The sequence below is a fragment of the Hyaena hyaena genome, unplaced genomic scaffold (genome assembly GCF_003009895.1).
Source record: "Hyaena hyaena isolate Hyena2069 unplaced genomic scaffold, ASM300989v1 scaffold_131, whole genome shotgun sequence".
Lineage (NCBI taxonomy): Eukaryota > Metazoa > Chordata > Mammalia > Carnivora > Hyaenidae > Hyaena > Hyaena hyaena.
In genome coordinates, this window is record NW_024080761.1 from 3,249,062 (window position 1) to 3,274,242 (window position 25,181).

The window sequence follows — 25,181 nt, forward strand, 5'->3', positions numbered from 1 at the left end:
AAGCGAAAGTCGGACGCTTAACCGACTAAGCCACCCAGGCGCCCCTTTTTTAATGTTTTATTTATTTCTAGGAGAGAGAGAGAGCGTGAGCAGGGGAGGGTCAGAGAGAGAGGGAGTCACAGACTGAAACAGGCTCCAGGCTCTGAGCTGGCAGTCAGCACAGAGCCTGACGTGGGGCTCAAACCCACGAACCGCGAGATCATGACCCAAGCGAAAGTCGGACGCTTAACCGACTAAGCCACCCAGGCACCCCAACGGACAGCAGGTTTTTAAGCAGAACAGGAACAAGAGTGAATCAATGCAAAGATGAAGTGCTATCAGTAAGAAAGACTGGGCTCGAATCCCCCAGCGTTGCAGCAAAATCTCTACCTCACAGTCTACAGGCCCTCTGATCAATGCCCCTGATTCAATAGATTATATTCAGGACAAAATTCCAATATGACAAAGTGACTGGAGGCGCTCCTGGAGTTCATAATGAAATCTGAACTAGAGCAAACGGGAGTGAGGATATAATCTCTCGCACGGAACTGGAGGCACTGAAAAGACAACCCATCAGTCACCCGTGTGTACACTTACCGCCCAGCTCCTACAGGGACCAGGGGCACCCTGGCCCACAGGAGGCGCTCCAACAACGTTTGTGGAGCCATGGAGCAGGCGTTCGGCGGCTCCTGGAAGAGGGGTGCCCAGCCTGCCAGGCTGCCTTACCCTAAAGACTTATCTATGATCTATGTTAACACTAACCAACAATCAAACTAATTTCCCGAATTTCGTCTTCTAAAGCCAGGCCTGTTTAACAGTCCTGCCACGGAGGATCTGCGCACGGCCTCATCTCATTTCAACTGACAACAGGATCCCGGGACCAGGTGGGGGTGGGGAGGGGAGCGGCTGAATGATGCCAAGAGTTAGGGTTCCTGAGCTGAAAAACAAGTCTTATCAAGAGGCTCACAGGCTAGTTGGGAAGAGAATCCTGGAAACAAATAATTACAATAAACTGATAATGAATAGCTCACCCTTAGCTGAGTAGGTATTATGCTCCGCCCGATAACCCTGGGAGGCACGAACTACACCTGTTTCACAAGTGAGGACACTAAAGTTCTGAGAGGTTAGGAGCTTGCCTGGGGTCACACAGTTGGAAGGCAGAGGGGCCAGGATTGGAACCAAGCATTCTGACTCCAGAGCCTAGGCCCCTGGCTTCTGTAGGGGAAGCATTTTTTTTTAATGTTGATTTATTTATGGGGGTGGGAGGGGCGAGAGAGAAAGGGAGAGAGATTTGTAGAGCTGGAGCTGAAATTAAGAGGCAGATGCCCAACCAACTGAGCCACCGAGGTGCCCTCTGTAGTGGAAGTATTAACAGAAACCAGAGATCTCCTTACTATGGCCTGGAGATGTCAAGGGAGGCCCTCTCTAGTGCCCTGGATGCTACATCTGAGGCATGGGCAGGCACTGTAGGCTCTAGGGAAAGAGAGGCAGACGGCACATGGCTTGGCAGTGCTCAGCAGTCTGGTAGACCAGACACTCCTGTACAGGGTGCATGCCGGGAGGCAAGGGAGACGGAGGGTAGAAGATATAGGCAGGGCCACACTGTGAGAGCTTGGTGTGTGAAGGAGTTTGGACTCTCCCCTGGATACCATGCAGAGTCATGAGCATTTGGATCTGTCTGCTGACGTGAGACTTGCCCACAAGAATGAGCACACTGGAAATAGGCCATTGAGCAGAAGCTGTGAGGGTGAAGCCCAGCGTGGGGCTATCAGGAAGCCACTGTTGTGATCCAGGTGGGACCAGAAGGCTTGGATTGGGCGGGGCCAAGGAGCTCCTTGGTCAGAATCTGTCCAGGGGCCAGCTGGGTGCAGCTCTGTACAGAGTATCCTGACTGAGATCTGCACTTGCCAGGCTGAATTCCCTTCAGGTCTCTCAGGATCCCATTTCTGAACCAAGCAGGGCACCCATGGGTCACAGGGCAGTATTGATCTTTGGCCAGTGGCCACTCTCAGTCTCTAGGGCTCCATTTCCCTATTTGTAAATATGAGTGGATTTAACTAGGTTGTATTTATATTTAGGGTGTCTTCCTGTTCTGACATTCTGTGAATTCTTTTTTTTTTTCCCCTGTGAATTCTTTTTACATTAGATGTTCATGGTTTCAGGGACATGAGGCCCCCAGAAGTCTCAGACACATTTGGACATTGTCCAAAGGTACCAATTTGCCCTTCTTTGATATCTGTAAGATTAATTTGGTAATCTTGCATAAATTCGAACAATCTCTATATAAGTCAGTTTGGCACTGTGATGGTTAATGTCGTGTATTAACTGGGCTGGCCTGCTAGGTCCAAATATTTGGTCAAATACTATTCTGAATGTTTCTGTGAAAGTGTTTTTTTGTTTTTTGGGTGGTGGAATGAGATTAACATTTAAACCAGTAGACTTTTCTCTGAACCATGGTGCACACACTTAGCAATAGCAATAAAACCAAAGGAGAAAAAAAATAAAATAAATTGATAGACTTTTATGTGAGAGTAAAGCAGATTCTCCTTTATAATGTGGGTGGGCCTCATCCAATCAGTTGAATCTTAATAGAATAAAGACCGATTCCTCCAGGTACCTGGGTAGCTCAGTGGTGGAGTATCCAACTTTGGCTCAGGTCATGATCTCACAGTTTATGGGTTTGAGCCTCGTATCGGGCTCTGTGCTCTCTCCCTCTCTCAAAAATAAGTAAACATTTTTTTTAAATTAAAAAAAAAACAAACTTATTTCCCTACCACCCCAGCAAGAAGAAATTCTTCTAGGGGCACCTGGGTGGCTCAGTCAGTTGAGCATGACTTCAGCTCAGGTCATGGGTTCGAGCCCACATCAGGCTCTGTGCCGACAGCTCAGAGCTTGGAGCCAGCTTCAGATTCTGTGTCTCCCTCGCTCTCTGCCCCTTCCCTGCTCATGTCTCCATCTCTCAAAAAATAAGATATTTAAAAAAATTTTTTTAAATCTTCTAGTGGACTGCCTTTGGACCCAACTCTTTCCTGGGTCTCCAGCCTATCCTGCAGAGTTTTTATTTTACTTTATATATTTTTAAAGTTTATTTATTTTTTTCTACTAATCTCTATACCTAATGTGGGGCTCAAACTCATGACCCCAAGATCAAGAGCAGCATGCTCTTCCAACTGAGCCAGCCAGGCATCCCCTCTGCGGACTTTACCAAATCTCCACAATCATGTAAGCCAATCCTTGAAAATCTATCAGTCTGTCTGTCTATGGTTCTGTGAATATACTACAGCCACAGGAAAGAATGCACTTCACATACTGACATGGAAAGTTCTCTAAGGATAGTATATATAGTGTATAATCATCTGTGTAAACAACCAAAAGAGTAAAAATTTAAATTTTTATTGGTTAGATGGTGGGGAAAAACTCTCTGGAAGGACACTTAAGAAACAACAGCATGGGGTGCCTGGGTGGCTTTATTCCTTAATATAATCTTGGATAAATGCAAATATTCTTTGACCTCACAATTCCACCCCCATTTATTTACCTTATAAATATACTTCCACATTGGGGCGCTTGGGTGGCTTAGTCGGTTAAGCATCCGACTTTCGCTTAGGTCATGATCTCGCGGTTCGTGGGTTCGAGCCCCACGTCGGGCTCTGTGCTGACTGCCAGCTCAGAGCCTGGAGCCGGTTTCAGTCTGTGACCCCCTCTCTCTCTGACCCTCCCCTGCTCACACTCTCTCTCTCTCTCTCCTAGAAATAAAACATTTAAAAATAAATAAATAAATAAATATACTTCCACAAATGCAAAATGACATACATACAAAACTATTCAGATGCAGCAGCATCAATATGAGAAAAAGAATGGAACCAACCTAAACACCTACCAGCAGGAAACTGGCTAAATAAATCATCCATGTGAAGAAACATGGTGCATTTTTATAGAGAATGAGGCTGCTCTCTCTGTTCTGATGTGGAATGATTTCCAAGTGAAGTAGAAAAAAGCAAGACGCAGGATGCTGTGATGGGGAAGTGACTATGCTACCACTTGTGTGGGAAGGCAATCAGACCCTATGCCTCTGTATTTGCAAATGCAAGAAAAAAGTCCAGAAGGACACAGAAGAAACTGTAACAGTGGTTACCTCTGGGGAAAGGAACTGGGTAACTGGGGAATGAGCGTGAGAGGGAATTACTTTACAATGTACCTTCTGAACCAGGGGCGCACATTAGCTATTGCCAACGCAGAGTACTGACTACTACACGATCACGGCCATGTATTATCTATTCTAAACTTTAGACATTCCCGAGGAGGCAGGATGGGGTGGGAGGGGAGAAATCACATACTAGGTGGGGGCCTAGAGTCATGGGAACACAAAGCATTCATATGCTCCGATTTTCATAACGGTTTTTCCCTCGAGTCTCCCCTGTACTGCTCTTACAAATTCCAACTTTGGACAACTAATCTCACTGAATATGCAAGGCCACCACCAACCAGGAAAATAATCGTGCACTGGATTCACACCTTTTCTTCAGAACCTTTTTTATTCAACATCTCACCAGCAGAGAAGGTCAGCCTGAACCAAAACAAGCAAAAATAGCCTCGTTACAGCACAATAGGGCACAACCCGAAATGAGGACAGAGGCCTCAGTTTTTTCAGAGCAGCAGAGCAAGTGTTTATACACAGGTGCCCCATTAAAAGCTGATTAGCCATGCACCACCACCACCACGAAGGCGGCGTGCACACCAAGACTGCTGGGGGCTCCCCACGCGTGGCAGCCGTCGAGTCTGCCTCTTCCTCAGCCATAAATAAGCCTTTGCTTTTTTGAGGGGAGGGGGGGTCAGCGTGCATCTTGAGTGATGGCACCATCTGTTTACTCCGAAACTCTGATGGGGAAGTGACAACTTATTTCCTCCCCTGAATCTGAGATGTGACAGCCTGTCTGAATACCTAAAAAGTGTCCTGGGAGATAGGTGCTGGAGGTTCCCTGAACAAAGAATTCAGAGTAATCGTGTAGGGCTCTTTAAGTACTTAATCCGGTTGTTTTCCAGAAACCTTTGCACCTGGGTTCCCAAGAAGCAAGCAGGGCTGTTATCAGTACCCCACAGACCTGTGGGTGAGGCGCCTCTTCGAGCAGCCACCCATGGAAGAGAAGGGGGCAGGGAAGGGGGCCAGAAATCAGCCGAAGCACTCCATGCTGGCTCTGACTCGCTCCATCTCATGCAGGAAGCTGTAGAACTGAGGCAAGGTTAATTCTGGGGAGAGAAAATTCACCTTCAGGAAAACGTTTCTGACTCCACAGAATCATCCAAGAACACGAAATTTCCACCCAGAGATTTTTTTTTTCTTTTTCTTTTTTGACTTCGTATATCTAAGCAGCTCTTGATGGGTAATTGACCATAATAAAGAACTGAGAGCCTTGAACAGAGAAAGGTTCTGGGCTCCATAGGAAAGTGGAGAATTAAAAAATGGCGCAAGTCCACAGCGCAAAGAGATGAGAGGCTATCAATGAGGGTGCTCAGTGGCTTCTGTAGCCAAGCTGCCTGCTCTGGAGTCCTCGCGCCCTTCTCCCTGCACTCTCCCTTTTCCAAAGAGGTTCTTCAACTGTGGGGTATCCAGCCTGCTGATGGCTTATTATTTATAGGATGAGAGGAAGTAGAATGGCTACTCCACAGCTCGGTTATGACTTCTTTGCTAGAAGAAATGATTTGTGGTGCCTCACGAGCCCACCAACTGAGGAGAACGCAGGAAAAGTGAAAAGGCTCAAATGGGAATTCGGACTCACCTATGTACAAGTTTTCAGTTTGATTTCCTTTCTTAACCACCAACTTGAGCTGATTAAAAAGAAAATAAATTAAAAAACTGAAATTAAAATGATGACAACTGGGCAAAGAAATTCTTGAAAGCCTTTCACTTAAACATCAAAGCATCCAGCTTCGGACTTGAGAGTCAGACAGGAGCAGTCTGGGCGTCTATCCTTGAAACTTCCAACAATTCCATGATTACAGAACAATCAAGCTTTTAAGAACAATGTCAGGATCCTATTAATCCGAGAGTAGGCGTGTTAGCGGCCACATTTTTGGCTGACAATACTGCTCTGAGCTACACAAGACACTTCAGTGGAAATCCACATCCAAATTGGGTATTTAAAAAGTCCAAAGTCGATTTAATAATTATTAACCAAGTCAAAAATCTACCCATTTTCACAGATCAGGAAACTTACTTGTAAAAAAATACTTCCCACTTTTTCCAGTTCACTGCTCCCAGATGTCACTGTGATACAAAAGAGAAAAGTAGTAAGCGATGGGTTGACAACAGACTCTGAACACCCCAATCTTGCAGACTGTCCAGCAGAAGCAGTGTGGGGACGAGTATGAGGACAGCACAATGTGCTCTTCAGGAAGTCAACATACAGAGAGCCATGGATGGAAACAGCTGCCCAGGGCAGTGCAGGGCAGCAGCTGCTGGCCCCAACCACCTTTGAGGACCCATCCTCCCCTGGCAGCTATCTGAAAGCCTCTGCATCCCCACCCTACATGCCCCAAACGACCCAAGACTGGCTCTGACTAGTTACCTCCAAATTTCCACTCCATATCTATAAGCTGGTTAATCATCAGAGTCTGTCCTATGACCCATCGAGCAAGGGTGGGGGCATTCTGCTTCCACTGAAACAAAAGCAAAAAGCCAAAGTCATAACAATGGGGGAAATCCCCCTTTTTCATTCTGCCCCCAACACAGCAAAGTTTAGTATTTACACAGACAAGGGGAAGAATATAGAACTAAGGGCTTGGCCTATATGCACAGATCTGGGGGGTGTGGGAAGCAAAGAGGGGCAGAAGACGATACAAATGTTTTTGGGGTTTTTTAAATGTTTTATTTATTTTTGAGAGGGAGAGTGCTAGCAGGGGAGGGGCTGCGGGAGGGGAGACAGAGGATCCAAAGCAGCTCCTTCTGTGCTGACAGGAGAGAGCCCGACACGGGGCTTGAACTCACGAACCGCAAAATCATGACCTGAGCTGAAGTCAGAAGCTCAACAAATTGTGCCACTCAGATGCCCCTAAATGTTTTCTTTCATTCCAAGATTTAATCAAGATTGGATCAGAAACTGTACGACGATTAAAGTCAGTCAAATCAGAGGCAAAAAATTAGAGATGTACTGAACAGTGCTGTTTAAATGCTGTGTATGTTATTTGCATGAAATCAAATGAAAACCAGTAAGCTGGGGAAATGACACATAACGATGGATGGTTTCTCCTTAGTCGGCATTTCTCATGTTTCTATTCATGAAATAAAAGCAAACAATCTTAATTAACCTTGATTAAGGTGAATCATGATACCTTTTCAGAAAAGTAAGTGGCTTTCTCCTCACTAAGACCTATAAGAGAACAGAAGGAGATTTTAACATCATGAAGAGCCAGTGGGCCTGTCACCCTAAGCAACCTTGGCGATGACCTACCCAGAGTCATGAAATCAGCCCGGACCTGATCAGCTGTGAGACTCTTCCTCAAGGCACCTGGGAAACAGGAGAAAGCAGTTAAAAAGAGGAAATCAGTAATCAATTGGCACTACATATCAATGGGCACAAGTGATACGACAGAGGTGACAAAAGGGATACACAAAGACTTGGCCGGCTACAGGAAACTCTCAAGCCAGCTGTGGAGAAGATGCAGAAAGGAAACCACTGGAGAGGACGTGACAGCAGGCTCTGTTCACTGCACAACACAGGTGTTCACCCCTCCAGAAAGTACGGAGGAAGTCAGAGACAACAGAAAGGACTTTATGGACATGGGGCTGGGGGTCCCCGATCAGAGGAAAGAATAAGGCCACAGATTCCTGGAGCAACATCAGGGAGCTCAGTGTCAGGCGGGACATAAGGGCAATGGCCTAGAACTGCACTGTGCAACACACAACCACTAAAGATGCGTGGCTATTAAAGGTTTATTTACTTTTTTCTCCCTTCACCCTCTTAGATTTTAATTAATTAAAATTAAATAAAATTTAAAGTTCTGTTCCTCAGTGCACCAGCTGTTTAAGTCCTCAATAGCCACACAGGTCCGGGCGCCACGGTGCTGGACGGCACAGATCAGAGACGGTCTCCGTCTACCTAGACAGCCGTACCAGGTGGCGCTGCCATAGAGAGCCCGCTTTCAGAACGTAAATCTAGATGGACAGTTGGCCTCCATAATTCACAAGTTACTTCCAGAGGGCCCAGCAAAGCTTACCTCACAAGCCCCGCGAACACTCCCCCGTGGGGGCTGCTCTTGCTCTGCTTGCGAGCGCCAATTCCTGAAAACAAAGTGTTTCCAGCAATCTGGGCTTCTCGATGTTTAACCTCAGACCACAGCCTGGAGTCATAATTTGGAAACCACTTAAAAATTTTCCACTTCTTAGTCTTCCAGAAGACGACAAATTAAAGAATAAGAAGACGTCCGCCACTATCCAGGGAGGGCCCCGAAGTAATACCCTAAACCCAACTCCCCACCCCCATGGCACGCCAGAAAAACAATCCTAAAGGCTGTTTGTCCACTGCAAAATAAACCATGTCAACAAAGGGAGGAAATCTTTTATCGCCAAAATCAGACTGAGCAAGGAAGCCATAGGGAAATCAAAAAGCCAAGACACCAGGAAACCTTGGCCATGAAGGCCCTAGAAAAAGGCCACTTCCTAGCCAATTCAATTAATTCATAACTACCACATGTACAACTCCTTAGTGTGTGTCTAACTCAAATCCAATATTTTGCTTGATGATCCTAAAATAGTCTGAAGTGGGGGATTACTAGTGAAACCTTTAATTTACCAGGAAACTAAAGATCAGAAAGATTAAGCTTTGGGGGAGAAAATCTGGCAAAGGCACACAGTTGACAACTGCACTGCCAAGAAGTCACCCAACAGACATGCTCGCGAAAGCACTGAAATAGATGCGGTACTGTACTCTTTGGCAATGTTGGGAGTAGAGATAAAAAGTCAGGAGCAGTGGACTGGTTTCAGTGAATCCACACGGCAGCCTGGATGCCGAGGTGATTTGGTTAAAACTTAAGTACAGACCAGGTCTCTGCCCTGCTAAAACCCTCTAATAGCTCTGGCTCCACTCAGTAAAATCCAAAGCCCTTGCAGTGTCCTGCAGGGTCTGGCCACCCTCAGAAGCCCCAAGCTCTCCTCTCCCTTGCTTACTCAGCACTTCCTACAACATGCCAGGCACGTTCCTACCTCCTGGCATTGGCCTTTGCAGTTCCCTCTGCCGGGGAAACTTCCTCAAATCTGCACACAGCCATTCCAGCCTCTCCTTGAACCCCCCCCCCATTTCAAGCGGGGCTGCTCTTCACTGGCCCTTCTACTGCTATACTTTTCTGCACTGAATTTATAACCACCCAATTTCATGTTACATATTTATTGCCCATTCTTGTACTAGAATGTCAGTTTGATGAGATAAGGACTTGGTCTGTTATGCCCACTGTTGTGTCCCACGTCACATTTAAAAAATATATTTGCAGGGTTCCTGGGTGGTTAAGCATCCAACTCTTAGTTTTGGCTCAGGTCATGATCTTCCGGGTTCATGGGATCGAGCCCTGCATCGGGCTCTGTGCTTATAGCTTGGAACCTGCTTGAGATTCTCTCTCTCTCTCTCTCTCTCTCTCTGCCCCTTCCCTGCTTGTACTCTATCAAAATAAACATTCAAAAAAATTTAAATAAAAAAATATTTTAAAAAATATACATATATAGGGGCGCCTGGGTGGCTTAGTCGGTTAAGCGTCCGACTTTCGCTTAGGTCATGATCTCGCGGTTCGTGGGTTCGAGCCCCACGTCGGGCTCTGTGCTGACTGCCGGCTCAGAGCCTAGAGCCTGTTTCAATCTGTGACTCCCTCTCTCTCTGACCCTCCCCTGCTCATGCTGTGTCTCTCTCTCTCCTAGAAATAAATAAACATTAAAAAATATATATATACATATATATATTTGCATCATGCTAGGCCTCAAGCTGTTAATTAATTAATCTTCCCTTCTTTTTATTAAGATATAATTAACCTATAACATTGTGTAAGTTTCAGGTGTACAACCGGATGATTTGATATATTCATATATGGCAATATGATTGCCACTGTAGCATTAGCTAATATCTCTATCACATCATTTCCTTTCTGTGGTTAGAACCTTTAAGATCTAGGTTCTTAGCAATTTTGAAGTTTATAATACAGAATTGTTGACTACAGCTCTTAACTTCTTTTTCAGCTTTCTCCTTTGGTGATTCCTTTGTCCTAAGCACAAGCCAGGCCTGAGGCCTTGACTCTACGTCAGACAGAAAGGAAACTAAATCCGGAGCTGGAGTTCCCAGAACAGGCCACTGGGGGAAATTTGAGAATGTCCATCTTTAAACACATATAACCATCTGAGATGGTGTATAAAATCCCGAGCACCAGTTGTCACTATAACAGTTGCTTTAGGTAAACCCTTATTTAAAAAAAATTTTTTTTAATGTTTTATTTATTTCTGAGAGAGAGAGAGAGGCAGCGTGAACAGGGGAGGGTCAGAGAGAGAGGGAGACACAGAATCCGAGGCAGGCTCCAGGCTCTGAGCTAGCTGTCAACAGAGACTGACATGGGGCTGGAACCCACAAACCGTGAGATCATGACCTGAGCCAAAGTCAGACGCTTAACCAACTGAGCCACCCAGGTGCCCCTCGTAAACCCTTATTGCCATCAAACACTATGGGGGACAAAACAGAAGTGTATGTCAAGGGTGCAGCTTTCAGTTTTGCCAGGAAACAGCTGGGAAATTAATGAATTGTTCTTCTAGCCAAAAATCTACATAAGCTTATTCAGTATAATAAAGGAAGCTCAAGGAACAGAACTAAGCCTTGGTTAAAACTCCAGGAGAAGGGAGCAGATGGGAGAGGATGGTAAGCCACATTCAGTGAGCCATTATTGGCCCTGAAGGCTGACCAGCCGAATCCACTTCCCTGAAGCTCATGAAGGACGGAAGTCATAGTCACTGTACACGCATTTCCTGAGCACCTACTAGGGCCAGCACTATGCTAGCTGCTAGGAAACATCAATGTCTGCCTCGTGAGGCTTACATTCTATCAGTAAGAGAAAGACCACAACAATAATATAACAAGTAAGAAAGCCATATAGAATATGACTAAAAAGTGCCATAGAAAGAAGTAATAGAAAAAAAGAAAAGAAAAGAAAAGAATAGAGGGAAGTGAGGTTGGGAGTCCTGGGGAACTTAGTTCTACAGCTGATTATATACCATTTGTGACTATTGTTCAATGTTGATTACTCTACTTTTTTGCCCAGCCAGAAAGAACTCCTTTGGGAAACAAGAAGGGGAGTTATCACCTTTTCTTAAAACACAGTTACTGAGTATCCACAAGGGCCACATACCTTGCTAAGTATTAAAATAAAACCAGGCTTTGAGGCGCCTGGGTGGTCCAGTCAGTTGAGCATCTGACTTTGGCTTAGGTCATGATCTCACAATTCTTGAGTTCAAGGCCTGCACGGGGCTCTGTGCTGACAGCTCCAAGCCTGGAGCCTGTTTCGGATTCTGTGTCTCCACCTCTCTCTGCCCCTCTTCCCCTGCCCATGCTCTGTCTCTCTCTCTCTCTCTCAAAAATAAACAAACATTTAAAAAAATTTTTTAATAAAAAAATAAAAAATAAAATCAGGTTTCAGTAGTAGCCCTACAGCCAAGTTATCTATAATCTAGCAGTTCTCTGTGTCTAGGAAACAACCCATAATGGTAACAACAATCATAATATCAGCAGCGTTGCAGCTACCACTTACTGAAGTACTTTACATTTATCATCTTTATTCTTATAATGATGTATGAGCTACTATTATGAGCTCTGTTTTCTGAGGAAAATGGATTCTCAGAGAGGTTCGGTAACTTGTCTCAAGATCTCAAGACTGTTAAGTAGCCAAGGGGACAAGTAAGCATACAAGGGGGTATCCAGCAACCAAATGCAGTGTGGGGCCTTCCCTGGATCCTGAGGAAATCAACCAACTATAGACAAATATAATGTGTGAGACAATGGGGACACTAGAGCACTGACTGCATATTTTAATTTTAGATAATGGCACTGTGGTTTGATAAGGGGAAAAAAGGCCTTTATCTTTTAGAGATGATAGCTAGGTATTCAGAAATGAAATAATAGGACCTCTGAGATTTGCTGTAAAATAACCCAGTTTGGAGAGCAGTGAGAAGTGGAAGGGGTATGCATGAAACAATCTGGCTATGGGGTGATAACTATTGAAATCAGCTGTGTTTAAAAAAATTTTTTTAATGTTTATTTATTTTTGAGAGAGAGAATGAGAGAGAGGGGACAAGGGGCAGAGAGAGAAACAGAATCCGAAGCAGGCTCCAGGCTCTGAGCTGTCAGCACAGGGCCTGACACAGGGCTTGAACTCATGAATAGCAAGATCAAGACCTGAACTGAAGTCAGATGCTTAACTGACTGAGCCACCCAGGCGCCCCTGTGGTCAGGTGTTTTTAAGAATTAAGTACTAATTAATAAAAGAAAAACATTTAAAACACACACACACAAACCATTGGGCTTTACACTAACCAAGGGAGGTAACAGCCCAAGTTTTTCTACTGTAAGATCCTAAGCAAGTCACTTCCTCTCTCTAGGGCTCTGCCTCTATCTACAAGACAAAGGACAGCCCTTACAAAAAGTTTTTACCTGACCTTCCCCCTACAAAGAGGAGGAGAACGAGGAGGAGGAGGAGGAGGAGGAGGAGGAGGAGGAGGAGNTCTACAAGACAAAGGACAGCCCTTACAAAAAGTTTTTACCTGACCTTCCCCCTACAAAGAGGAGGAGAACGAGGAGGAGGAGGAGGAGGAGGAGGGGGGGGGGGGGGGGGGGGAGGGGGAGGAGGAGGAGGAGGGAGGGGGGAGGAGGAGGAGGAGGGTTTCATGGTTAACTGTTTCTCAGATACTGGAGAAGTAGGTTTCTTTATTGCGGGACTTTTCAGAGCCTGAGATAGGTTAATGTGTGTGTGTCTCTCCAAGGTCGCAAGGCTGGGGAGTAGGAGGGACAGTAGTTCCTGCTTCCGGCTGTGACCACAGAAGCCTTTTCTGGATGCAAACACCAATTTGGGGACAACTTAGCTGGAGGGTTGAGCCTCCTCAGGCCTAATGAGGAGGCTGTCTTTCTCCAAAAAGGTCTTATGGCAAGGCGGGCCCAGGATGAGGGATGAAGAAGAGGGTGAGGACCTCAAGGCCCTTATATTTCAGATGAGGCTGGGAAAGGTGTGGAACACCACTGAGGACAGCCGCCCTCACCATGTGAAGTAAACAGCTGTGAGGTGCAGCGTGCTCCCGTTGTGCTGCGGAAGTGATTCCTCCAGGCCAGGCTGGAACCTGGGACAGAAGGGGAGAGTTGGGGACGTCAATGCCACAGTAAGGCACGACGGACTAAGGACTCATCCTGGGCCGAGGAAACGGTAAGTGCCTTATAAGCTACACTCTCAGATGCTTAGTCCTCATAATCTGGGGAGGCACAGGGCTGAAACTAACTGAACTACAATACATAAAGCCGAATTTTAGCAAGCACCAAATTAAGTGCTTTGCATATACTAACTTGTTCATTCCTAATGCCACCACCATAAATTGTTCTTATTACTCCATTTTTCAGATAAGAAACTGAGGCTGATTTGTCCAAGGTTGAATAGCTACATAGGTGATGTGATCGACCCTCAAATCCACATGAGCCTGCAAAGCCCACCTCTTGATCAGTGTGCTGTGAGTTCCTTGGGGGTCTCTGCACCTACAGAAAATGATCTGCTATAAACAACGACAACAATCTTACCCGAAAAATATACACCCAACATCCCCTGGGAGGTGACAGGATCTCCCAGGCTCAGTAACTCATGCAGCATGTACTAAGTGTCTGCTTTATGTCATCACTTTACTTGTAACCTTGGCTCAGGAAAGGAGTACAAGATCCTCCTCTGACTTCAAAGAACAGGCTCTCTGTTAAAGCCACAAAATAGACACATGTTAAAACACATGAACAATAGAAAACTGTAAGTGACTGTGGTCCAAAATGGTAACTGTAGATAAAAACCATCTCTCGGGAGCTGAGAGGAAGGGAGGTCACTGCAGATTGAAGTGCTTTAGGAAGGCTTTCTGAAAGGCAGCACAGGGGTGGGAGTTCCCCGGCTGGGACGACTGAAGGCCCTGTGACAGGACTGAGGGGCTTAGGGAACAGAGCCACGGAAGACCGGAAAGGAGGGAGGCAGGGACACCAGAAGACAGAGGTCTCCTGAAAACAGTGTTCTCAACAGGCAGGTCCCCACCCGCAGACAAACCCACTCCCACAGGTGTAGGCTAGAGAATGAGAAAAAGATTCTGATTCTGCATGCCAGGCACCTGTCGTACAGAAACGCTCACACTCGGGAGGGCACAATTTCCCAAGGACGTTCACCGCGGCACTGCTTCTAAGAGTGAAGGGGTAGACCTACAATGTCCGGCAGCAGGAGACAGACGGCGAAAAGATACATCCAGCCCACGGCACACACAGCCCTGAGAAGAATGAGGTTCACGCGGATGGGTCTCTGTGACACAGCAGGTAAAACAAGATACAGGCTGCATGGGCACTTTTCTGGTTTGCCACCATTTATGGCAAATGGTACATGGATACATATGTGCATGAAAACAAAAGGATATACACCAAAATTAAACTGCGATGGTGTCTGGAGACAAGAGTAGCATGAAGGCCGGAGGGGATTTTTCTAGCCAGGAGGGAGGCTCTCCGACAGCTTCCCATGGCTGTGGCTTTGCAATGAAAACATACGCCCGCGTTACAACGCCTGCACGGTCTCCTACAGCCTTTGGTCCACGTGCCTTTAACCCACAAGGAGAGCAGAAAATGCAAGAATCACACAAACAAAGGATGAGAAAATGTCACAGCTGGAAACCTCAGGATGCTCAGGTTTGAGCCCCCAGCACATGAGGAACCTATGACAGGCAAAGGAAAGGGCCCGCACAAAGATAGGGAGCACACCCAACAGGAACAAACAAATTAGGCCCCAACTTTCAGTGCCGCACTGGGCTGAGAGCCTGGGAAGAGGGGCCCATTACTAATTTGTAAAATGTGCAAACCAGGGACGCTGCTTTACCCACTCTCAGTCGGGTCAGCACAGACTCATTCTTTGAGACTGAGCTCAAATGTCGCCTCTCCCTTTACATAAAATTAACTTTGAATTAAATTGCCAAATTCTAGCAACTTTTTAGAGGAAGCATGGCCAAAAATAAACAATGAAGACAACCTGCTGTCCCTCCACGCAGATACAGTCACAGTTAACATTCTTTTTGTTGTTGTTTTTACAAAAATAGGACTGTGGTAGTTTTATAAACTATTATTTTTGCTAAACAGTTTTATATGCTGTTATTTGTATTAAGCTATTATATTGTGAAAGATTTTCCATATCATGACATTTTCCTTGATAGCATCTTTTTAAATTATTACAGAAGCTGAGAAATAAGAGCAACCTTTTACTGAGGTACTATGTTAAGCATATGTTTTATATCATCTCAATCTTCAAAACACGCCCCCTCCACACACCAAGAAAAAGCTCAGACTGGGGGGAATATGTTAGAGGGGGGCTGCTGCGTGGGGTTGGGAGAGAGAGGGTACCTGGATAAAATCACACTACTCGGCGAGTGACAGACCCACATCTACCTAACTCAGAACCCTGAATTTCTGACCCCCATGATGTTCCCCTGGAAAACGGCACATTATACTAACTCCCAACCATCAGAACAGTGTTATAATGGCTACCCCTACAGCTAAACTTTTGTGGTCACCTCCCTCCTGGCTGGAAACTTTCCCTGGTTGCTTTAGGCAAACTCAGCCTCCGAAACCATCTGCCATGGAAGACCTTTTCCTTTTCAATCCACTGTGGACTAATATTTTTGTAAAATACAATGAAAATTAATTTCCAGAAATCTGAAGTGAAAAGCCACATGCAAAATATAAGCCCCAAATGGTTAAAATGGTAAGATTTTACATTATGCATATTTTACCATATTAAAAAACATACAAGCCCATGGGGTGCCTGACTGGCTCAGTCCTTAAAACATGCGGCTCTTGATCTCCGGGCTGTGAATTCAAGTCCCATGCTGGATGTTTAATGTTTATTTATTTTTGAGAGAGACAGAGAGAGAGACCGAACAAGAGTGGGGGAAGGGGCAGAGAGAGGGAGACACAGAATCTGAAGCAGGCTCTAGGCTCTGAGCTGTCAGCACAGAGCCCGTCGCGGGGCTCGAACTCATAAACCCCGAGATCATGACCTGAGCTGAAGTCAGACGCTTAACCGACTGAGCCACCCACGCACTCCACCCTAAAAATAAAATCTTTAAAAATATATATAGATAAGCCCCATTTTAAAAATCAGTAAAATCAAAAGACTTTGCCAAATTGCTCTAATTTGGCAAAAGTAAGCTAGTGCTTACTCTCGATATCTATACACGGTGCAGGGGACCAGATAGCAGTTTGGGGATGGACGCTGGGATGCAGACTGCACTTCGAGCTGTACCTCTGTTTCACTCTACAGCAGTTATCTGTGTACCTGGCTTCCATCCCTAGACTGTGAGTCCCGCCCACGTCTGGTTCTCCACTGAATGCACTGGCTCAGTGCCCGGAGCACGCTTGCCAACTCCCTGGTCTGAAACAATATTCAAATAACATCTCTGGCCTCAGCTGTTAAGAGCGGCTACTCACCATTTGGAACCAGAAGAAGGCTTTTCACAATGCTTCTGAGAGGGCCAAGACTGATCTGATTGGTGGTGGCAAACTCAGAGAGCTGAGCCAGAAATCTTTCCACCTGCAGAGAGAAAGCAAGCCAGACCTTCACTTTCTTTTTTTCTTTTTTTTACAAATAGTTTATTGTCAAATTAGTTTCCACTGGACCTTCACTTTCTAAGTGTCTCCGGGCTATAGACCCATACGCAGAACTCTCCTTATCACAAGGTACTTTACCTCTTTTGGCTCCGTTAGGAAGTGGAAAAGCACTTCTGTCAAGGCCGAGAACTGCTGTGAAGAGAGTTAACACAGAACATCAGCAACATTCCACTGCTGGGTCAGTGTTCCCACATCCCATCCGTTTACAGGCCCTTAGGAGAGAACACACGGGTGCCGACACCTGTTTGATCATCTTAAAGTTCAAATATTCACAATACCCACTACGCAGTGGCACTGTATCAGTATCACTATATTGTCTGAAAAACTTGTGTATCTTACTGGAACACCTGGGAGGTATGTATTGAGAGACTGAGTGTATGCACACACCTGCACATGCACATCTCAAGGGTCCAAATACATACACACGAACACACATTCAGACACACAGGCTGAAAGGAAAACCACTGGAAGACTCATAGCAGTTGCTTTTTTTGTTTGTTTGTATTTCCACATACTTATTATTCAAACATAAGCCAATCCAAATATATACTTTCTTCTTCTGCCCCACACAAATGTTAACATACTATATAAACTTTTTTCTCTACTTTTTTTTAATTTTATTTTTGAGAGAATGCAAGTTGGGGAGGGGCAGAGAGAGGGAGACAGAAGATCTGAAGCGGGCTCTTTGCTGACAGTACTGAACTTTATGTGGGGCTTTAACTCACAAACCGTGAGATCATGACCTGAGTCGAAGTCGGATGCTCAACTGAGCTGTCCAGGTGCCCCTCTACCTTGATTTTTAAAGCAGTTATTTCTGTGTGGTGAGATTTTGGGTGATTTTTATTTTCTTCTGTTTTGTTTACCCATATTTCCTGGATTTTCCCCCCACAATAAACATTATTATATATATGACAAAACAGTAAAACTTACACTTTGTTATACACTGTCTTAGAACACTCTTATTCCTTTTTTTTTTTTTTTTAAAGATTTTACTTTGGGGCACCTGGGTGGCTTAGTCAGTTAAGTGTCCAACTTCAGCTCAGGTCATGATCTCACGGTTCGTGGGTTCGAGTCCCACGTCGGGCTCTGTGCTGACAGCTTAGAGCCTGGAGCCTGCTTCAGATTCTGTGTCTCCCTCTTCCTCTGACCCTCCCGTGCTCATGCTGTCTCTCTCGCTCTCTCTCAGAAATAAATAAAACATTAAAAAAAAATAAAAATAAAGATTTTATTTTAGGAGAGCCTGGATGGCTCAGTCAGGTTAAACATCTGACTCTCGACTTTGGCTCAGGTCATGATCTCAGGGTTTGTGAGTTTGCGCCCTGCATTGGACTCTGTGCTGACAGTGTGGAGCCTGCTTGGGGTTCTCCCTCTCTCTCCTTTCCGCCCCTCTCCTACTTGCACTCCCTCTCTCTCAAAATAAGTAAATAAACAAAAAATAATACAAATGGGATGATTGTGAACCCACACACTACATTTTGCCTTTTTCCTTCAATTATACCTTATAGATCTTGTCAGTAGATATAATTCTACCTAGTTTTTTTCCCCAAGATTTTATTTTTAAGTAATCTCTACACCCGGCCTGGGGCTTGAACTCACAACCCTGAGAACTCACAACACACATTCCACTGACTGAGTCAGCCAGGTGCCTCTCTGCCCAGTTCTTATAACAACTGCCTGGTATTCAACTGCATAGACTTAGTATAAATTAGCTCCCTTGAGATGGACATTAGCGTGTGTGTGTGTGTGTGTGTGTGTGTGTGCGCGCGCGCGCACACGCGCTTTGCTGATGTTATTGCAATGCTGCAATGAATCTCCTCTCACATATTTTTTTTGTAACATACATGTCGACAAAATACTTTTTAAGAATGCATCTTAGGTCAAATAATATAATGCGTTTTAAATTCTGTGTAAAATGGTGCCAAACTGCCTTGCAAAGAAGTTGCGTGGATTCACACTGCCACCAGCCAATGGCACAGAAATTTTACCTTCTCAAAACTTCATGGACATTCCCTGGAAACGTTTTAACCAATGCGGACCCAGGGGTTGTCTTTCTGTGGTATTTATGATCTTAGCTTTGCCTTACTGCTAATTCTATATAGTAAAAACAAGAAAAATCAGGGACGAGCTTCAGACAGTGTTCTCAAACTGTGAGTGTACCTTTAATTTTTTGTTGTTGTTGTTGTTGCTGTGACTCTGTGGACTGTCAGATCTATGGCTGACCCTTTGCCACCCTGAGCCTTTTAAGAAATGGAGCCAATGGGGCGCCTGGGTGGCTTAGTCGGTTAAGCGTCCGACTTTCGCTTGGGTCATGATCTCGCGGTTCCTGGGTTCCAGCCCCGTGTCGGGCTCTGTGCCAGTTCAGAGCCTGGAGCCTGTTTCAGAGTCTGTGACTCCCTCTCTCTCTGACCCTCCCCCTGGTCATGCTGTCTCTCTCTCTCTCTCCTAGAAATAAATAAAACATTTAAAAAAAAAATGGAGCCACTGAGAAGCCCTCCAGCAGCTTTTCCATTTTCAGGCCTCGGCCTAGCATTCAGGCTCCACCTCCTCGTGAGGCCTCATTCCCCCACCCCCCGGCACCCCCCCCATATCTCCTCTCAAGAAGGGCCTCAACTTAATCTGGTCTGCAGGCCATGCTGACCCCCATCCCTATCTCCACTTTTCCAAACCCTCCTTTATCCTTCAATGCCCTGCCAAGACACAATGACTCTCCCAACAAGAAAGTGACCTACCCAGATTCTTAACTTCTAAGGCTCCCTCTTGGAACCTTGCCTGAGGCCACTTAGGATTTTAGATTTTGATAAGAAAACACAGACTTGTCTTAGCAGAGAAGGTTCCTTGTATGCATTTGCATGGTCACAGAGCCTTAGTTAATGGCAGTGCCCTGTTAAGTATTTGTTAAATAAATCTCCGTCAACACTTTCCTCATTCTTTGCCTCTGTATCTGCATAGCTGTCTCTCTCTGGAATGCTCACCAGCCCATCACCATCCATGAAGTCAAAACCTTAACTGTTCTCAATAGTGAATATATGGAAAGATGCTCAAGATCATTCCAGATGAGAAATGCAAATCAGCAAAATAAGGAAATACTGCTCTTTTACTTATCAAATCTTCAAAAAGAAAAGTCTAATGACACCAAGGCTGGTGTAAGTGCCAGGAAACAGATGGGCTCCCACTGCTGATGAGAAGATAAACGGGACAGACAACCTTTCCAGACGGCAATTTGATAGTCATATCTAATTTTTATTTTTTAATTTATTTTTAAAAAATGTTTACTTTTGAGAGAGAGTGTGAGCAGGGGAAAGGCAGAAAGAGAGGGAGACAGAGGATCTGAAGTGGAACTTGAAACCTGAGATCATGACCTGAGCTGAAGTGGGATGCTTAACCGACTGAGCCACCCAGGCGCCCCGACAGTCATATCTAATTTTTAAGTGCTCATATCTCTTGACCTAGTAACTGCATTGCAGGAAGTACACCCTTCAAATATGTTCCAAAAGGTAAACCCGGACACATTTACACAAAGCAGTTCATCGGCAACACTGTTCACAAAAACAAAAGACTGAAAGCCACTTAAGCGTCTATTAACAGAGGGCTAGTTAAATAAATTATGGTAGATCCATTTCAAAGAATATTATGCAAAAAAGAAAAAGGCTAGTCTAATCTCTCTTGTGTAAAAAATTTTTTTAAAGGATCTCCATATATATACAGGCAGACGCAGACTTTTTTTCCTACAAAGATACACAAAAAACTATTAAAATAACAATTTCTGCTGACAAGAGAAACAAGTATTTTAACTTTACAGCTTTGAATACTGTTTGAATTTTCTAACTATATGTGTTGCTTTCATTTATAGCTATGTGAGAGGATTGTACAGCATTTGTTTTCTTTTTCTTAATGTTCATTTATTTGAGAGAGAGAGCACACATGCCCATGTGAGGGGAAAAGTGGGGAGATGGGAGGAGTGGGGGAAGTGGGATAAGGGAGGGAGAGAGAGAATCCCAGGCAGGCTCCACACTCAACACGAGTCCACTCCACACTCCACTCGATCCCAAGACTGCAAGATTACTACCTGAGCTGGTATCAAGAGTTGGACACTCAATCAGCTGAGCCACCTAGGCGCCTCATTCTTCTTTATAGTTTTCTGAATTCCCTCTCAACCATTCTAAAAATTATTTTTTTATTTTACTTTTAAAGTATTTTAAAATCTTTAATTTTGAGAGAGAGACACAGAGTATAAGAAGGGGAGGAGCAGAGAGAGAGGGAGATAACAGGATCCGAAACAGGCTCCAGGCTCTGAGCTGTCAGCACAGAGCCCAATGTGGGGCTTGAATCCACAAACGGTGAGATCATGACTTCAGTCTTAAAGCTGGACACTTAGAGGGGCGTCTGGATGGCTCAGTCGGTTGAGTGTCTGACTTCAGCTCAGGTCATGATCTCACGGTTCATGGGTTTGAGCCCCGTGTCTGACTCTGTGCTGACAGCTAGCTCAGAGCCTGGAGCCTGCTTCAGATTCTGTATCTCCCTCTCTCTCTCAGAAATAAATAAAACATTAAAAAAATTGTTTTAAAAAGTTGGACACTTAGCCAACTGAACCACTGAATTAATTATTTTTTAAATCAAATTCTCAAGCCTCCACATTACCTAGGACTGGCCAAAGCCATTACAGTACATATCTAGGTGCACTTAGTCTCCATTTTCTGATGTGCCCTAGTAGATCACAATTTCCCAGCATAAGAGGCTGTGTCCATCAAGTCTTTGCACACCTCACCGTGTTTAGTGGCTATCTGGTGTACACCAAAGCATTCAAATATCCGCTGAGTGAGCAATAAAGCATGATGCCCACATTAATACAATGATTCTTTTTCTCCTTGATGCCTAGGCCACAGACTTCAAAATAGATTCAGCTAATAGAGTGAGTACTTGGAGAAGTCTGGTCATCGAACAAAAGGCAGGGAAAGGACTGGTAAGTTGCTCACCAGGAAGAAGCTTTCTGTGTTAAAAACGAAGGGAAATGGGCACCTGGCTGGCTCAGTCAGAAGAGCATGCAATTCTTGATCTCTCAGGATTGAGAGTCTGAGCCCATACTGGGTGTGGAGATTACTAAAACAAACAAACAAACTTAAGAGAAAAAGGTAAAGATCCACACTGTAGTTTAAAGCTAGAATTGGTACAAGGCAATCTCTGATTTTAAAGGACGTGGTTTATATTTTTCCACAAATACCAAACTGGAGGAGGTAACCTTAGGGATATCATCCTGTAGCTTCAAAAAAGTCTTTTAGCAGCAGAATCTTTCTTCTTCTCCAAATGGAAGTCTTCCAGAAAATCCTGCCATGCATAGGAGTAAAAGCTAAGCTACCTGGGTAGGGAGATCATCTACAAAGCTCTGTTCTCTATGTTTAATTCTCTGGAATCTAAAATCAAGCATCAGGTCCTGAATTCCTGGCTCCACCGCCTCCTGGTGCCAGACCTCAAACAGATCAATTTCTTTCCCTGAACCATTTTTCTTATCTGTAAAATGGGAATAATAACAGCACCTACCTTTTAGGGTTGCTATACCTAAAGCACTGAAAACAGTGCTTGCCACATGGTGCATGCTCAATAAATGACAGGTGTTTTTGTTCAACCACTTTCTGGTTCAGTTTCCTTAATCTGTAAAATGGGATGATAATAAAACCTACCACCTAGGGTGTTTGTAAGGACTCAATGACTTAATAATATACCTAAAAGCACTTAGAAGTGCTATATGATAAACAGTGGCCACTGTAGCCATTAAACACTTGGAAAAGGCTAGTCTAGGGACCTCTGGGTGGCTCAGTCGGTTGAGCATCTTGATTTTAGCTCAGGTCATGATCCCAGGGTCGTGGGATTGAGTCTTTTGCTGGGCTCACACTGAGCATGGAGCCTGCTTGAAATTCAATCTCTCTCTCCCCCAAGCCCCATCTCCCTCTGCCATTCTCCCCAGCTTGTGCTCTCTAAAATAAAATTTAAAAAAACCCTGAAAACCCTATTTTTAAAAAAGGCTAGTCTAATTTGAGATGTGCTGTAAATGTAAAACACACACCGAAGTTTGAAAAAGCAGTACCAAAAAGTAAAAATCTCCCACTGATATTCTGTATGTGGATTAGATGTTGAAATGATAGTATTTTGATATAGTGGATTAAAGAAAACATGAAATTAGCTTTCTGTTTCATTTTTATTTACTTTTTAAAGATTTTATTTTCAAATAATCTCTACTCCCAATGTGGGCCTTGAATTCACAATTCGAGATCCAGAGTCACAGCCAGGTGCCCTTCTTTTTAATTTTTTTTTTTTTTAATATTTTTATTTATTTCTAGGAGAGAGAGAGAGACAGCGTGAGCAGGGGAGGGTCAGAGAGAGAGGGAAACACAGACTCCGAAACAGGCTCCAGGCTCTGAGCTGGCAGTCAGCACAGAGCCCGACGCGGGGCTCGAACCCACGAACCGTGAGATCATGACCTAAGCGAAAGTCGGACGCTTAACCGACTAAGCCACCCAGGCGCCCCCCTTCTTTTTAATTTTTACATGGGACTACAAGAAAATGTAAAATTAGACATGTGGCTTGCAATTTATTTCTGTTGGAGAAAGAGGCTTCAGAATATGTCTGGCATTGCAATTATTGTAGGAGAAAACAGCAGTTTGCAGGGGGTGCTGAGATAAAGGAGAGGGACCCCATCTCCTGGGAGTTAAGACCCAGTGGGGGAAGCAGACGCACCTTTACAATGGTGGTGAGAAGCGTCATTTAAACCCATTTATTTTCGCGGCCTTGGTGCTTTGAAAAGGGCATCCCGGCCAGCCCAGGGGCAGGAAGTTGGCTGGTTGGCATTTGCTGCCGGAACAAGCAAAAATCCGCTTCGCCACTGCCAAGGCGGGGAGTAGGGGTGGGGGTCCTCCACTGTGGGATTATATGGCTTACGACTTTTGAGGACTGCCAAGTACTCCCCTAAACTGGGCAGTAGGACAGTCCCGCCCTGGCCTGGCCATTACCCAAACCCACGTGCGGCCCCGGATAACCTGCCCCTACTCCGAGTTCCCCCACCCCCACCCCCGGGCCTCCAGGGGATCCTAAGACCCTCCTCAGTCTCCCTCCCTACTGAACGTCTCTAATTCCACGGTTCCCCAAACTGCCTCGGCTTCCCGACACCCCAGTCTATTACCTCGGTTCCCCACACGGCGTTCAGCTTCATCGCGGCTCCCCTCAACTCCTCTAGCAAGATCCCTCGAATAGTCCCCATTCTCAGGCCTCCCGGAAGTCCCACGTCTGGGTGCCCACACCCCCGGGACCCCTCCGCCGGCCCTCGGGCCTCCTCAGCCCTCGGCCCCCCAAACTCTCCTCAGACCCCAGCTCCCCTCTGAGCCAGTCCCCGGAAGTCCCTCACGCCACCCCGCGCGCCGGACTCTCCCCGCCCCCCGGCGGCCCTCCGCCCACCTCCCTCCCCTCCCTCAGCCCTCGGGACCGTCGCGGGCCCGCGCCCCGGCCGCCCGGCCCACCTGCGCGCCCAGCTGGTTCAGCTGCTGCATGTCGCCGCCCACGGCCTCGGGCACGGGGTCCTGCGTGCAGTGCAGGCGGCCCATGGCGTCGGCGCGGCCCCTCAAGCGCCCGCCGCCTCCCAGCTTCCTCCGTCGCCGCCGTCCGCCTCGCCGCGCTTCCGCAGCCGCACTTTCGCCACGGGCCCTCCGGCCGCCACCGCGCTCCTCCCCCGGCCGGCCTTGGGGCGGGGCACCCTCGCGGAGCCGCGGACACGCGCGGGCCCGGGGGGCGGGGCGGGCGCTCTCGAGGACACGCGCTGGTGCGGGACACGCGCGGACCCTCGGGCAGGGCGGGGCGCCTTGGCTGAGCCGCCGGAGCGCGCGGCCGCTGCGACCCCTGGAGAGCCGGGAGGAGCCGAGCCACCAAACGCGGGATTCCATACCGGGTCTTCCGCTAGGTGACCCCAGAACACAGAGCTCGGCCTCCCTGAGCCTCAGTTTCACTATCCATAAAATGATCCCAGGGATGGCTGCTTAACTGAGCTAATCCTAAAACGTTTAGAAGATAGCCTGGCAAAGAAGGCGCTCAATCAATGGTTAGTTGCTATCAGTATGGTAGTTATCATGCATTCAGCAGATATTTATTACAAGTCGACTATGCCAGGCCCTGCGGATAGAGAAGTGAACAATGCAGGCCCAGTGTCCCTAGGAGAGCTTACATCTGAGCAAGCAGCAGGGTCTCAAAGTTGGGCTTGTTTCTTTTGGAGGTCTTGTTGTAAAGCAGATTCCTGGGCCTCATCCCCAAAGAATCTCATCTGGAAGGGTC

At 46.0% G+C, this 25,181-nt stretch overlaps 1 protein-coding gene across 4 annotated transcripts; it reads right to left on the minus strand.

Annotated features, from left to right (window-relative positions):
* Positions 1 to 4,483: 4,483 nt before the first annotated feature.
* COMMD7 (COMM domain containing 7) lies at positions 4,484 to 24,555 on the minus strand. Of its 4 annotated transcripts, none has more exons than XM_039237792.1 (9): positions 24,377 to 24,555; positions 16,950 to 17,003; positions 16,692 to 16,794; positions 7,428 to 7,484; positions 7,309 to 7,346; positions 6,546 to 6,636; positions 6,195 to 6,244; positions 5,757 to 5,805; positions 4,484 to 4,546 (listed from the first exon to the last, which is right to left on the minus strand). In XM_039237792.1, exons 1-9 carry the CDS (start codon positions 24,458 to 24,460, stop codon positions 4,542 to 4,544), a joined length of 531 nt encoding a protein of 176 aa, XP_039093723.1. In that variant the 5' UTR covers positions 24,461 to 24,555; the 3' UTR covers positions 4,484 to 4,541. The 4 variants fall into 4 exon arrangements, with proteins under 4 accessions (XP_039093723.1, XP_039093721.1, XP_039093720.1 ...); XM_039237790.1 differs by having other exon boundaries at positions 4,488 to 5,226; positions 16,950 to 17,000; positions 24,377 to 24,552; XM_039237789.1 differs by having other exon boundaries at positions 4,488 to 5,226; positions 24,377 to 24,552.
* Positions 24,556 to 25,181: the final 626 nt, after the last annotated feature.

What these genes read in the sequence shown, in the direction of transcription:
- COMMD7 (XM_039237789.1), bottom strand. Translation starts at nt 24,460, where the DNA reads ATGGGCCGCCTGCACTGCACGCAGGACCCCGTGCCCGAGGCCGTGGGC. An exon ending in TGAACCAGCTGGGCGCGCAG is followed by an intron (nt 17,004 to 24,376) that starts GTGGGCCGGGCG and finishes CTCTCTTCACAG; the next exon opens with CAGTTCTCGGCCTTGACAGA. An exon ending in TGGGAAGTATTTTTTTACAA is followed by an intron (nt 5,806 to 6,194) that starts GTAAGTTTCCTG and finishes CTTTTTAATCAG; the next exon opens with CTCAAGTTGGTGGTTAAGAA.